Below are 15586 nucleotides of genomic sequence, written 5' to 3'. Positions count from 1 at the left end.
CATTATAAACTATTGTATAAGTAAAATTCACATTTCACTCATTCATTCTATTTACATCACAATCAATTAATTTGTTAAAATCCGTGAAAAAAACACGTGAGTTAAAGTAATAGAAAGTACTCCCTCCGTCCCCGATTAGGAGTACCACTTTGATCGGCACGAGTTTTAAAAAATATAAAGAAAAGTTGGTTGCAAAAGTTAGTGAAACGTGGGATCCACTTTTTTTATATTAGTTTTATAATAAAATGTGAGTGAAGTGAGTTAGTAGAATGTAGGACCTGCTTACCATTTATGGTAAAAATGAAGTGGGACTCTTAATTGAGGACGAACCGAAATGGAAAAGTGTGACTCTTAATCGGAGGCGGAGGGAGTAACTAGGTAGCTGAACAAGATAAATGCACCCAAGTTGTAAATGCAAAATGTGTTAATTCAGTAATTTTAAGGACCAGTCTCCATTTGTCACTGTCTCAATTCAAAATTAAATTATACTAGTACTTCAATAAGTAAACGAAAATATACGGTATAAAATATTGCACAAGACTAGCTAGGATAATTTAATTTGTCTCTGGAAAATAATCACATGAGAAATGAAACGCTTTTATTTCTCATCTGCAAAGATTCAGAAAACAGATCAATATAAATGTCAGCCCCATGCATTGAACTAAATGCAATATTTTCTTGTCTTATACCGTATCTTATTTCAGTATATAAGTTGAATTAATATATGTAGTATCATTAATTATTGACCATTTATCTATGAGTGAGTGCAATTCGTAATCATCACTCCCTCCTACTGATATTATTAGTGTCATTCATTTTAGGTACGAAATTTATGGAAGTTGGGTTTAGTTAGTTAGAAGTTAGATAAAATGGAGGAATATGAATGAATACAAAATAAGTAAGATTGGAAGTTTTTTTTTTTTTTTGGGATAATACTCAAGTAATTTGTGGCAGACCAAAATAAAATACGACTTAAGTTTAACTGTCGGTCATGGTGGGTTGGGCTGGGCCGACTACAGTGTATTTTCAAAAAAAATTAAAATTAAGTATTTACATATTTAATATGCTTTCACATGCAACTAAGTAGGGGTGGTTATTCAATTTTATATCAGCTTTTTTTGCTTAATTCGAAAAATTCAAATTTTGAGAAAATATAAACATAAATCAATTCAGAATATTAGAAAGTCTGAAGGAAAAAATAAAATAAAAAATACGAAGTACTAGAAGTTACTATTATTGTATATAGTACTTAGGTTAGAATATTTGAATAAATATCAGTGTTAACATATTTTATTTAAATATAACATTTAATAATTTTTTACATATTAGATATAATTTGATTTTTTAAATTTTAAAAAAATATATAATTGAACCAAAATCTGAATTTTGATGATAAATAATTCTCATCATATTCAAATCTGAATTGAATTTAATATTTCAATTAGAGTAGTTAAACTACACATATTTTGCTAACTTACCGTTAATTTAAAAAAAAATCGTTTTTTAACCTAAATACATAATAAAATTAAGAAAGCCCAAAGCCTAACTAAATCTTCAATATATTTTATTAAATAAAGAATTCCATAAAAAAACTATATTTATAATTAAGTGAAACTCTTATATTAACAAAGTTAAACCTAATTTATGAAATCGCGCCTCAATACGACGTCGTCTTGTTCCAGAATTTCGCCGCCTCCAGAAATTCGTCTCTGTTGTTTCTTCTCCAGAAATTGATTCTTCCTCCATCACCATCTTCGTGAATTTCAGTGACAAAGCGTAGAAGTAAGTTTAGTATGTGTTTGGTGTGATTAAAGTTGGAATTTCGGATCAATTATGTTACGCATTGGCTGTTTAAGCTTCTGTATTCCTCTGGATTTCTATTTCTGTGAAATAATCATTGCTGTAAACCTGTTTATTCGTCTGAATTTGTATTTCTGTTGATATTTGTTCGTCTGCCTCACTCCATTAGTCGCCACCGAGATTAGGCCTTCTCTGTTTCCTATCAATTGAGTTATTTTAGTTGATTATTGTAGGCAATTGAATTGAATCTTCTCTGTGATCGCATTGATTAACTCATTTCAATTTGTGTATAGCATCAGCTGCAATTTGCGTGTTAATGTAGAAGCAGCTCTGTTTCAATCTGCAATTGAATACACTGCAATTTTAGTTGATTATTGTAGACAATTAAATTCAATCTTCTCTGTGATCGCCTTGATTAACTTATTTCAATTTGTGTATAGCATCAGCTGCAATTTTACATGTTAATGTAGAAGCAGCTCTGTTTCAATCTGCAGTTGAATACACTGCGAAATCACTCTCTTTCTCTTACTGATTGTGTGTTGGGATATAGGAACTCTTTCTTAGGGCATTCCTGTTTGGTTTAAGCATGAATGCAATATGTGTATTTGATTAAATCAATCTTGTTCAGATCAAAAGTGTAAGCATCATGGATCTTGATCCGTTGGCTGGTCCTGCCAAGGTGCCAAGGAAGGTAAGGGCGTCGGTGTAGTATCAATCGTCTATGTTTGTTGAAATTGGTGATCATCGTGTTAAATAGACCTCGATTTGATTGGCCTTTCTTAGGTGAAATATAAGCCAAAAGCTCCTGTCAAGAAAGTAAAGAAAGAAGTCGTTCCTAAAGTGTAATCATCTCAGTCCTTGAGTGTTTTGATTCGTATGGCTCAGTTTTAAGTACACCTCTTTGATGATTTCTGATATTTGGGTTCAGTGAGAAAGAAGAAGGCGACATTGATGAGGCCAAGGCAGAGTATCTTCTGCGCCGCCTTCATGTATTCCCGACTTTCACTATTTTTATGGCAAAGTCTGTAGATGTGGTGCATACCTTGATAACTTATGCAGAGATGATTTATTTTTATTGTAGGAAACATCTTCAGGTAGGCCGAAGCCTGAAAAGAAAGGTAATCATCTCTTTAGCTTATTTATAGCTTCTTTATAGTGTCTGTATTGGAAATTTTGTTGTAATCTGCCGAAGTTGTTTCTGGTAGTTTAGAAAGCAAACAGCTTATTTAGGATCGTTGTTCATCACGAGCAGTTTATGTCGATCATTGCTTTATCCTGATTGTCTTCTTGATTCCAGCTCAACTTGCCCAAGTTGCATTCGGTGTTGCAGAAGCATCTACCTTCAAGTCATATCATCCTTCCAATGGCACATCTTCCGATGGCAAGTCCTAAGAACGTGTAATTTTTTCACTATGACAAAAGCGGAATGATGTCGTTTAACAATAGTGTTTCACATGCAGGGATTCCCAAAGTGGGTAAAGAATATAAAGAACCGTGGGTAGGCAATTTGTGAACAAACCTCTTGTTTGGTGGTTAATAATGTCCTCTACACATGTTCTTAAGCTTCTTTTTCCTTACCGCAGAATTACTACTCGAATTATCCAGTAACACTTCCCATTAGAAGACCTTATGCAGGAAATCCAGGTATGACGGAGGCAGCTGATTCTCTAGTATACCTTCGTTATGTTTACATTGTTGAATTATCTTTCTACTGTGTACTGCATCTATGAATTTTTTTTTCTGAACTTGTAGAAATTCTTGATAAAGAAGAATTCGATGGAGATGAAGGGCCACCCGTACCTGAAGAAAATCCAAGAAATGCAGCTCAAGAACTCGGCCTTTTGGTTGATATATTTTGTTGCGCTATGAATCTTAAATATGCATACCCTTGATATTGGGTTGTAATCTTTCATGATATTGTTGGCAGGATAAAAGTCCGGAGAATAATATGTTCTTCCTTCAGCTACCAAAGATACTGCCCGGGATAGCACAGTTAGCTGATCCACAAGCCCCAGAATCTCAAAACCTCACCACTTTGGATTCACTGCCACAAGGATTGATTGGGAAAATGTTGGTATATAAGAGTGGTGCTGTGAAGATGAAGATTGGAAATGCAACATACAATGTAAGTGTTACACAACACATCCCTGTTTTTGGTGGTTTCATTATAGAATCAGGCGTCGATACAGCTGATCGGGGGATGCGTATGCAGGTAACTGCAGGGATGAAGTGCATGTTCGCACAAGATGTTGTCGCCATCAATGCAGAGAAGAAGCTCTGTTGCAACTTGGGAGAGTTGAACAAGCGAGCAGTCGCAACCCTGGACCTTGACAGCATGCTGCAAGGTATGGCTGATTTATGATGATTCTTTTGTTCATCAACTTAGGAAAATTTTGCTTGCAAGTTCCGGAATCAATAATCATTGAGCACTATATTTAAAAGAGAAGTTTTGAAATATTACCTTTACTTTGTACTGTTACACAATGAAATTCTCATTGTGTTTAAGATATTGGGATATTGTTTTTTATTGATAGATATTCATTTTATCATATGCCAATTCTAGTATATATATCTGATGTTAGCACACACTGTACACATGTTAAGTTTTGAATTCGAATATTTTCCTTTTAGTTTCGAAATATTCAACAAAAACGCAATATAAAAAGTAAATAAATTTTAATTGTTTGGCCTTTATTATAAATAAATAGTAGAATAGATATGCAATCATCGTCAATGAGACCCTCTATTTTTCATATCGAAATTCTACTTTTTGCTAGCATGGTGGGTGAAAAAGTGGAAAATAATTTAATTGTTTAGGATTTATGTTAGTAACTTATTATTGGTACATGAGAGAAAATAGCCTCATGCCAAATTTGGCGTTATCGAACCAGCGCTTTAAAATATTACATAACCTGTAAATATGACCTGTAAAATTTTTTGTTATTAAATGATTTAAACCATATTGTTTTTATAAATTATCATTATTATGTTATTAATAAACTTCTAAATTATTCAAATGTAATTATTTAGATCATCATAATGAAAAATATTATTTTTTGTATTATTAATATTTTTTATAAATTACAAATCCATTTAAAAAGTTTTAAATAGTAAATATCTTTAATTTTAATAGCAATCATATTTATTACTACTATCATGCAATATTATTATTACTGTAATTTTATGTCGTCAATTAATACATTATTAAGAAAATAATTATCAAAATTATGAATTATAATGATATGCTAACTATTACAGTTATTTTCTCAATTATCAACTAATTAAACAAATTCTAATATAGTTTTGAAATTATTGAATGCTCCATATTTATAATAATTATTTTTATATATATTTTTTATTTTTTTTCTCTTAACTGAGTTAACCCTATTCTTAACCACGTACTCAAAATAAAGCCTCTATTATAGCGGAGTGAGTACTTAAGTATAATAATAATACTAAATAATTGCAATTATGCTTATAATGATATTATTATTGTTATTGATCTATAACTTCTTAAGATAATAAAATATGTTACTCTTTAATTTGTGAATTATAATAATAAAAATATCAATAATAACAATGATTATTACAATTTTTATTATTTTGTTTAAATCATGAATTATATTTATTTATAATATTACTATAATAATAACAATAATAAATAACTCTATTTATATAATTATAGTAGTAATCATATTTATTACTATCACATTATTGATTATTGTTATTAATCAATAAGTTATTTAGAAAATAATGATATAATTATCACTGTTATATTCTAATAAAAATCTTACTTTAATTATTTCACAGAGTTAGTAGTATATATATATCTTGGCATGCTTTGAAAAGATTATATCACACATAAATACTAAATTTTGAAATACTAAGAAATAGCAATGGCTTCTAATTCTAGTTCTAGTAAAAAACAAGTGAAGAAGGCTGTGGAGAAGAAAGAAGAAACTAACCATAATGATGCATGGGCAGCAAAGGCTCTCAATGAATTTCCATTGCATGATCCAATCCCTGATTTACACACCATATACTCGACTGCTGGTCAAGGGTCTATTAGGTACAAATTGGATTATGGAAAAAATACCTAAGTAAAGTTGTCACACATTGTTCATTACGAACATTAGGTGATATATAATGATTTATCTATATCTACAGTTATGTGTTTTTTTGTTTTATCGGGGTTTCTCCGGTTTCGGAAGGCCTTTGAGAGCTTGTGAGGTGTTGTTTTGTTTTTCCCTTTTACGTGTGTTTTGTAGCAAAGTCTCGATGGTCGCTCTGTTGAACTGTTGCTCACTATCATTGGTAGTTTGAGTGTTTTTTTTCCTATATAAAAAAATATATCGAACACCAACAATATATGTGGGAATGAATGTTATGAGATTGATTCTTTTTTCTTTTATGTTTGGTTATTAATTGACAATTTTATTAGTAATATTTTCTAGCAATGGGCTTTAGTATAAATATGTCAACAATCGTCAACGAGATTCTCTATTTTTCTTACTCCTTTTTCTTACTAATTTGTTACTCTCTCAATTTTCTATCACCAAAGGATGCCGACTTCTCGGTGAGGCAACAGTTTATCGCAACTTTCGGGATTGAGGTTTACTTTTCATTTTTCGTTCGCCATCCATTGTTAAGTTATCACATTCACTCTACCGTCCGACACGTCACACGATGATAGTCTCTTTACTGTATCCAATCCTACTAGTTTTGTTATTTATATCCACTGAGCACTTCTCCTATCATAAGATTTTTTGGGAGTTCCACCTCCATTATTCGTCTTTTATCAAACACCTACGACCTTATTTGATCTATCCGATCCTATGGATTCCGCTTTCTATATCAACCGTTGCCTAAATTGTCACTTCAACTATAATAAGATTGTCTTGGGCAATCCAAAATCGAGTTTGTCTACGACATTGATGGTGAATATCGATGTTTTCATTTGATACTAATCATTATTTTGATAAAAATTGATTATCTGCGTTCATTTGACAGTACAAATCATGATAGTATCTTCAGAAAATTGATCAAAAATATCACATACAAATATTTCATATAGTAGTTCAATTCTCCCACTTATTTAGATGAACAAAACAACCATTGTTTGAAATCGGGAAGAAGCAGAAAGCGAGTGAAGCTCAAAGACGGGCGGCGGCCCCCGGTTTCTGCGCCGGCACCGCATAATCGAGCACCACCACGTCGTCGAGGTGCTCACTCACCACCTCCGATATAACTCCCAATGCCTCCAGCTCCTTCACCACCGCAATCGACGCGATCGAGAAGCCCTTGCTCCTCTCCGGCGAGAAATTCTCCCCCGCCGTCACCTGCTCGATCGCATCGAACTTCCCCTTCATCCCTCTCGCGATCCCCAAAACCTCCCCCTTCGCGCTCTCGTCCTTCACCTTCATCACCGTCACCCGTAGCGCCGCCCCGGGAGGGACCGCCGCGGGACCGGAGAAGTCCCCGGCCACCCAATCCACGGCCATGGCGTCGCCGGCGACCGGCCTGACGTGATCGGCGACGACGGCGAGGTGGAGGGGGTCGGCGTTGTAGGAGGCGAGGTCGGACTTGGAGCGGTAGCGGGAGTGGATGATGTGGGTGAAGGAGAGGGCGGAGGAGGAGCGGCAGCGGGAGACGGGGCCCGCGGAGATGTGGAGGACGGAGGCGAGGGTTGCGAGGGCGTTGAGGCTGCGGATCATGTCGTTGACGGAGGAGGGGTCGGCCGAGGGCTTGGCTTTGAGGAGGACGACGTGCTCGATGATCTGGTCGGGGGCGGAGGAGGACATTCGGACGGAGAAAGGGGCGCGGGGATTGCGGCGGAGCAGCGGCGGAGAAGGGGAGTGGAGGGAGAGGGCGGCAGGTCTTACACGAAGCATGGTAGTAGTAGTAGACTAGTAGTAGTGTTTAGCAAAATTAAACTATCTGAGAGTAAATATAAAATTAATAGGAAAAGAGATAATAAAATAGAAATGAAAATATAAGAGAATAAAAGTAAAATAGAAAGAAAGTTAATAACTATCAGAAAAATAAATTTATAGCTTAAGGAAGGTAATCAAATGCAAACTCTAAATATTGTACAAACTCTAAACTATGATATGGACTGTTAAAATATGCCAACAGATCTGACAAAATAGTAGCAACAGAAAATATCAACACACAGTGTCAACAATTGATGCTTTGTTGATATTGTATTGACACTATATTATACTTCAAGATTCAGAGACATCTAATGATATATTTAAAGAATAAAAATTGTGAAGGATATTAGTGCAATGTTCATGGACTAAAAATATAATTCTTTCCATTTAATTAGTAAAAAGATAGAATTTGTAAATATATTTATTCTTTGTTTTAACATAAAATTATGAAATTAGTATATTGTTCTAAAAAATTACCAAATCAAATATACAACACATATCTGCGTGGATCTAAGGTGTAATTTTTCAACTAAGGAAGATGAATTCGGTTCATAGATTTGACTGAAAACGAATTGTCAAAGTATTGTGTACGAGATGTGTAAATAGCCATAGTTAGAGATGTAGGGAGTAGATTTTTTTCCCTTCACATTTACTCCAATCTTTTTTGTTTACTCCTTCACATGTTACTCTGTAATCTGTATCAATATCCCTGATTTATCACATTTCACTTTTTACTATGTTTTTTTTATGGTGAATATCTACGTTTCATTCGACAGAACCCATGATATTATCTTCATGAAAATTGATCAAAACTATCACATACAAATATTTCATAAAACAACTCTTAACAATCCTTCAATTCTCCCACTTATTTAGATGAACAAAACAACCATTGTTTGGTACAAAATCAACAAACAAACAAGGGGGGGAAGGAGCAAGAAAAAACGAGTGAAGCTTAAAGGCGGGCGGCGGCAGCCGGAACAGAGGCCGGCACCGCATAATCGAGCACCACCACGTCATCGAGGTGCTCACTCACCACCTCCGGTACGGCGCCCAATGCTTCAAGCTCCTTGACCACCGCAATCGACGCGATCGAGAAACCCTTGCTCCTCTCCGGTGAGAAATTCTCCCCCGCCGTCAGCTGCTCGATCGCATCGAATTTCCCCTCCATCCCTCTCGCGATCCCCAAAACCTCGCCCTTCACGCTCTCGTCCTTCACCTTCATCACCGTCAGCCGCAGCGCCGCCCCGGGAGGGACCGCCACCGGCCCGGAGAAGTCCTCGGCCACCCAATCGACGGCCATGACGTCGTCCACGACGGGCTTGACGTAACCGGCGACGACGGCGACGTGGACGGGGTCGCCGGTGTAGGAGTCGAGGTCGGACTTGGAGCGGTAGCGAGAGTGGAGCATGTGGGTGAAGGCGAGGGCCGCGGAGCGGCAGCGGGAGACGGGGCCGGCGGAGATGTGGAGGACGGAGTCGAGGGTTGCGAGGCCGTTGAGGTTGCGTATCATGTCGTTTACGGCGGAGGGGTCGGCCGAGGGCTTGGCTTTGAGTAGGACGACGTGCTCGATGATCTGGCTGGGGGCGGAGGAAGACATTCGGACGGAGAAAGGTGCGCGGGGATTGCGGAGGAACAGCGACGGAGAAGGAGAGTGAAGGGAGAGGGAGGCAGGTCTTACACGAAGCATTGTTGGAGTGTGATTTCTGCTTACATTTTACCATCTAATAGTTAAACTTTGAATAAAACTAACTCAATCTATCAATATACTCCTAAAAATGAAAGTGAAACTAGATTATAGTGCAGATTTCTAAGCCACATTTCACTATGCAAGGTAACAAGATGAATATTATCTAATCTTGATTGAATTTGGATCTGTACACTACGGGGGTGTTCGGTTTGCAAGATTGTACTCGGGATTAAATTTATAGTGTGTTTGGTTCATGAGATTGAACCCCACAACTCAATCCTGGATGTATAATCATAGGATAATTAGTCATAGCTAACCAACTCTTATGACTAAAATAATCTCACAACTCAATCCTAGATTGTATGGCAGTATTATTTTATCTTGGAAATCGAACACCACCTATTAGTATTTGTTTATTAAAATGTGTTTTTATAGAGCAATTTTCTCAGTTGAGGTCTCTTGGGAATTATGTCGAACAGGTGATAGGGCATTCCATAGCATCAATTTTCCATTCCAATCTCGAAAAATTCACCCCCAATTCAAGTCATAAATTCTAGGAGACAAGCTTGAGCATCACATAAATCCAATTACTATGAAATAACCCCAATTCAAGTAATAAATTCAAGGACAACTTTCTACTAACTTAATCTTTCTAAGTCAATGTTAGAATACAAGAGGAATAAGATATGCTATAAAAATGCTTACCAACTTTTAGGAATGGGTGCGAAGCTTGTTCCTTCAATGGAGGATGGAGAAATCCGGCGGTAGTATTTCCGGTGAAGGAAACCGAGAGGAGTATATGTAGTGAGAGATTTGAGGATGGAGAATTTTAATCTTTTTTTCTTTTAATTTCGTAAAAGGCAAACATAGTTAATATAGCTAGCCTTCTAAATTTTCCACTTTTTAATGATTATTTGATGCATAAAAATCCACTGCTACTACATAGTAGTAGTACTACTATCTTGGCATAGATATTGATTTTAGTGAATTAAATAATAGTATTAAAATAAAAAAGAAATAAAGTTTAAATGAAAAAAAAGGGATAAGGTATAATTGATAATTAAAGAATAAAGTAATTAGATGATAAGATGATAATAGAAGAAAGAATTATATTAATTATTATCAAAAAATTAAAATCTTCACTTGGATTAAAATATTTTTTTTAAAAAATACGTCTCACTTATATTGAGGCATAAGAATATCATTTATGGAGTATCAAATAGATACGTCGTAGCTAAGTTGAGTCAAAAACTTTTTGACACAGAGAATAAGAAATTATGTTGAAAAATAAGAGACATGATAAATTAGAAAAGATAAAGAAAGAATAACGTAGAAGATAGAATAAAGTTATGGTGATTGAATGTTTTTTTTTATCAATAAATGAAATGACTCAATTTAATTGCGACATCCCAAAGAAAAGAAATATTAAGACTCAATTTAATTGAGACATTCGATAAAAAAGGAATACTAAAACTCAATTTAATTGGGACTGAGAGAGTAGTATCTTCCACCTTTTTTTATTTAATTTTATCTTTATTTCACTTGTTTAACAAATTTTCTTAACTTTTGTTCAAAAAGAAAAATTAAATTAATTGAAACGGAGAGAGTATAAAAATTATTTCCTTCTTCACAAAATAATAAGTGAGATATTTCATTTTTTTTACCTATGATATCATTTGTCATTTCATAAAATCATTACTATATTTTAAAACTTTTGTTTCATGGTTTGAAATCCGTGTGAAGAAAAATTGTTTTGATATAAAAAAATTTACAGTCTGTACCATAGCTTTAAAAAATTAATAGGAAAAAATTAGTATATGTTTGAATTTGTTTCCACATATTTCACATTGAAATATAGTATGGTTTGAACACTATATATTATTGATGTTTTTAACTAAAAGATACTAATATTTACCTTATATATAGTCAAAGATGGTGTTGTTTATCTTAGTGGCATTGATATACACTTGCTTTCACGATTGTCATATCAGATAAAATTTCACAAAATAATTCACTGCGGAATACGTGCGAATACATAAAAACTTTATCATCTTTCTGCCTTTTTTTAAACTTATGGCATTCACCAACATTGACAAGATTATTTGCCATATATACTCTGTTGATTTTTCTTATGGAATATAGCAAAAATTAATGAACCAAGTACAACCGGAAAAAATATAAATAAATACTATAGTTCTTAGAAAATATTTTTTGGTCCAAAATAAGTTTTAAAAAATGCAAAAATTATTCAATCAATATTATATCACTATCCAGAAATGTCTAGTGATATTTTAAAGAATAGAAAACTGCAAACAAGTCTCTATTTAATTAGTAAAAAGATAGAATTTGCAAATAGTAATAATTATTTTGTTTTAATATACAATTAATTAATTATATTGTTCTAAAAAGATTACCAAATCAAATACAGATATACAACACATATCTGCGTGGATCTTAGTTGTAAATCAAGAATTTCTATCCATCTAAATTTTCAACTAAGGAAGATGAAACGTGTCAATAAATTGGACTGAAAGCGAATTGTCAAAATATATTGTATAAATAGCCCTAGTTATTAGAGAAGTAAGTCTCCTTCCCCTCTCACATTTATTGAAATCTTTCTGATTACGCCTTCACATGTTACTCTGCATCTGCCTATATAAATCTTTCAATTGTTGACTCATAACATTGCTCACTGCTTTTGGTGAAATCTTGAAATCTGTAGCACCCCTCTCTCTTGCAAGGTTAGTGTGTGTTTCTTTGTTTTAAGGATTCTGGTTCTGGAATTTGGGGTGACTTTGTAAAGGTCTAGTCTTTGTAGCTGCTGCCTTTGACTCTTTTATGGGGGAATTTTGCTAATTTGAGGTGGTGGGAGCTTGATTGTTTACATGGTTTTGTTTTGTTTGGATAATTTGATTGTTTTGTGGGAAGATCTGTTCCAATTTGGTAATGTTTTGGTGGGATTTTGGATGATGATGTGAGTTGTTCAGCTGGAAAAAATTGGATCTTGATTGGTGATGATCAATGTGCTACTTTGCATTTGTTGGGAGTGTTGCTGTCTATAATTTTTCTTGGGAGTAATGTTGGTTTAACTCTAATTTGGTAGCAAATTGGGATTTTGTGATTGATATGATGTTGGATCTTATTTGAAATTTGAAAGCTGTTTTGCTGGTGAATTGTCTCAATCAGTTGTGATGCCTTTAATTTTGTGTTTATGATCTTTTAAAATGTTAGACTTGTTTAATTTTTATTCACTCATTTGAAATTTTGGTGTGAGTAGTGTAAAAGAATGCTGTTGAATTTCTGTCTTTGTTATATATGTATTGTATTGTAATGTAGTGATGCTTATGTATGTTTCTTGGTTCGATCTCGCTGTTATTTGATTCAGAAATCGGAAAAAGGGATATTTGCAAATGGCTAAGGAAGTATCACACAGTGGTGAGAACAATACGAGCATAAAGTCTCCTCCCGAGCCTTCGCCCTTGAGAAAAGCCAAGTTTTTTCAGGTACTAAAAATGGTCGTGTCAGTTTCTGCATATCCGTATTGAACAGATTTTTCGTGAAATTATGTTTTTTCTCAATTATGGAAGTCGCATTTTTGAATTAGCTTTTATTTGATGGTCCTTGCAGGCAAACATGAGAATCTTGGTTACCGGTGGGGCCGGATTCATTGGGTCCCACTTGGTCGACAAGCTGATGGAGAACGAGAAGAATGAGGTGAGACCATACGGACATTATCCTTGCTCATGTTCGTATATTTTGACAAACTAATTTTGGATGAGTTTTAATGGCTTCTATTTAGGTGATTGTTGTGGATAACTACTTTACTGGATCCAAGGACAACTTGAAGCAATGGATCGGGCATCCAAGATTCGAGCTTATTCGCCATGGTACGCATTTTAACTCGGTTAAATACATGAGACCTCACAAATGACCTTTAGTATGAGCTTTTCTTTTTCTAAATGCTCTATCTCGGAATTGTTTTGGAATTACCTTCTCGTTTGTGAGCTGCATTTTATTTGTTGCTTGACTTCAATTATTTCCAGATGTGACGGAGCCATTATTAGTTGAAGTCGATCAAATCTACCATCTTGCTTGTCCCGCTTCCCCAATTTTCTACAAATACAATCCTGTGAAGGTCGGTGCTTGTTTCTTTACTTATCTGCTGTTATTATCCGGATATTGAGTAATTTATTTCGGGATAAAAATGGCTTTTGTTGATTTAGCAAAAAGCAACGCACCATGTTTAAATATGTTCTAATCCCCTTGTGATGATGCTAACAGACAATAAAAACAAATGTGATCGGGACACTAAACATGTTGGGGCTTGCAAAGCGAGTGGGGGCAAGGTAAACCAGCTCGTCTTACTTTTTCTGTTCCGTTTTTCCTTTTCTGGAACTGTTAATTCACTGCATACAATTAGGATCTTGCTGACCTCAACATCAGAGGTTTATGGCGATCCGCTCGTGCATCCTCAGGACGAGAGCTACTGGGGCAATGTGAACCCGATAGGTAAAAATGACCTCTTTACTGAAGTAGATTGTTTGAAGTAACCGTCGGAGATAGTTCATAATAGCGTTATTGTGATCAAATGTGGTGCTGCAGGAGTTAGGAGCTGCTACGATGAGGGGAAACGAGTGGCTGAAACGTTGATGTTCGACTACCATAGGCAACATGGCATTGGTAAGCATTGGTCTTTCATTGTTTGTTTTATGTGTTTGTTTACCCCGACTCTCACCTCGGTAACTTAAAACGTGAACCGTGCAACAGAAATCAGAATTGCGAGAATTTTCAACACCTATGGACCCCGGATGAATATTGATGATGGCCGGGTCGTCAGTAATTTTATTGCTCAAGCGATACGGTAACCATCCTCTTCTCATTACCAACGATTGTAAATTTCCACCGATTCACACACAAACACACACGTTCTTATTTAAACAGTTTTGCTCTTGCCACTGCAGAGACGAACCATTGACAGTACAGTTGCCTGGAACTCAAACGAGAAGCTTCTGTTATGTTTCCGACATGGTATGCAGTTAATCTCATTCCGACTCTAGTAATGTGAATAGATTTCGATAATAATTCATTTTCTTTAACCAAAGGTCGATGGTCTCATTCGACTGATGGAGGGGGAGAATACCGGACCAATCAACATCGGCAATCCAGGTATATACACACGTTTGATCACGTAATCCGTTGCCCTCCTCGGTCAAGATAGGTTACTCATTAAGCTCTATTGCTCTAATCTATCAGGTGAATTCACAATGACCGAGCTTGCTGAGACAGTGAAAGAGGTAAGTTGAGATGTTGAAATCATAAATTGGCTAAAACCCGAAAAATATACTCAAACGATACAATGCAGATGATAAATCCGAAGGTGGAGGTGATAACGGTGGAGAACACTCCGGATGATCCACGCCAAAGGAAGCCGGACATAACAAAGGCGAAGGAGTTGCTCGGGTGGGAGCCGAAGATCAAGCTAAGGGACGGGATTCCCCTCATGGAGGACGACTTTCGCAAGAGGCTCGAGATCCCGAGGAAGAAGTGATATTGCTGCTTGTTGGTCTATATAAGGTTTCTATATAAGTATATGTCTTATTCTAAGTTGAGTCTTTGCTTTTGGCATTCTTGAGATTTTCATGCTTGTGGATATCTTTCTAAGGACTATACTGTTAAAAAAGCCAGATCTTCTTATCATTTATTAAACACTTTTTTTTTTGTTTTAAAAGTCTTAATTTGTCATTTTGATCATATAAAAATAAAATTTATATTAAACTAATTTTGTCACTAATAAATATTTTAACTAATTCCTTGTAACTATTTTTATCAATTACACATTTAAATCCATTCTTTCACGAGATTGAGACTCTTATGATGAGATTGAAGTACTATATTAGTATTTTTATTGAAGCAAATTAATGAAAATCATGAAGTTTCATCAAATTGCAATGGATGAATGATTTATTTACATTTGTTTACAATTATTTTACAAATTAAAAGATTTGATCTTTTTTATATACTAATATTATTGGTGTTTTTTGTTAAATGATATTGTTTTCTTTTAGCAGCGATGTCCATGTATGATGTGACTCTCACATAAGATTTGACCAAGAAAATTCAGATTTTAATATGAGATAATTACAAATAAATTCAAATTTCATTA

The 15586-nt window shown here is 34.9% G+C and overlaps 4 protein-coding genes across 5 annotated transcripts; 2 read left to right on the top strand and 2 right to left on the bottom strand.

The window, feature by feature from the left end:
• Nucleotides 1-1653: 1653 nt before the first annotated feature.
• LOC125196551 lies at nucleotides 1654-4344 on the top strand. The gene is made up of 11 exons (XM_048095113.1): nucleotides 1654-1782; nucleotides 2429-2491; nucleotides 2584-2642; nucleotides 2729-2789; nucleotides 2882-2918; nucleotides 3098-3181; nucleotides 3261-3298; nucleotides 3384-3444; nucleotides 3553-3644; nucleotides 3728-3925; nucleotides 4013-4344. The coding sequence occupies exons 2-11, from the start codon at nucleotides 2447-2449 to the stop codon at nucleotides 4160-4162; spliced, it is 825 nt and encodes a 274-aa protein (XP_047951070.1). The 5' UTR covers nucleotides 1654-1782; nucleotides 2429-2446; the 3' UTR covers nucleotides 4163-4344.
• Nucleotides 4345-6808: 2464 nt separating this feature from the next.
• On the bottom strand, nucleotides 6809-7691 carry LOC125197135 (stress-response A/B barrel domain-containing protein UP3-like). Its single transcript, XM_048095844.1, has one exon. The coding sequence runs from the start codon at nucleotides 7689-7691 to the stop codon at nucleotides 6954-6956; it is 738 nt and encodes a 245-aa protein (XP_047951801.1). The 3' UTR covers nucleotides 6809-6953.
• Nucleotides 7692-8577: 886 nt separating this feature from the next.
• On the bottom strand, nucleotides 8578-10256 carry LOC125196149 (stress-response A/B barrel domain-containing protein UP3-like). Its single transcript, XM_048094541.1, has 2 exons — nucleotides 10129-10256; nucleotides 8578-9439 (listed from the first exon to the last, which is right to left on the bottom strand). Exon 2 carries the CDS (start codon nucleotides 9421-9423, stop codon nucleotides 8689-8691), a length of 735 nt encoding a protein of 244 aa, XP_047950498.1. The 5' UTR covers nucleotides 9424-9439; nucleotides 10129-10256; the 3' UTR covers nucleotides 8578-8688.
• A 1753-nt stretch (nucleotides 10257-12009) lies between these two features.
• On the top strand, nucleotides 12010-15151 carry LOC125196930 (UDP-glucuronic acid decarboxylase 6-like). 2 transcript variants are annotated; one of them, XM_048095595.1, is made up of 13 exons: nucleotides 12010-12147; nucleotides 12807-12926; nucleotides 13051-13137; nucleotides 13223-13310; nucleotides 13467-13558; nucleotides 13705-13769; nucleotides 13844-13932; nucleotides 14026-14103; nucleotides 14191-14284; nucleotides 14385-14451; nucleotides 14526-14589; nucleotides 14677-14717; nucleotides 14786-15151. In XM_048095595.1, the coding sequence occupies exons 2-13, from the start codon at nucleotides 12834-12836 to the stop codon at nucleotides 14969-14971; spliced, it is 1044 nt and encodes a 347-aa protein (XP_047951552.1). In that variant the 5' UTR covers nucleotides 12010-12147; nucleotides 12807-12833; the 3' UTR covers nucleotides 14972-15151. The 2 variants fall into 2 exon arrangements, with proteins under 2 accessions (XP_047951552.1, XP_047951553.1); XM_048095596.1 differs by having other exon boundaries at nucleotides 12010-12164; nucleotides 12809-12926.
• The last annotated feature ends 435 nt before the right edge of the window (nucleotides 15152-15586 follow it).

This window comes from Salvia hispanica, chromosome 6 (genome assembly GCF_023119035.1).
Source record: "Salvia hispanica cultivar TCC Black 2014 chromosome 6, UniMelb_Shisp_WGS_1.0, whole genome shotgun sequence".
Taxonomy (NCBI): domain Eukaryota; kingdom Viridiplantae; phylum Streptophyta; class Magnoliopsida; order Lamiales; family Lamiaceae; genus Salvia; species Salvia hispanica.
This window is presented reverse-complemented; position numbering and strand designations above follow the sequence as displayed.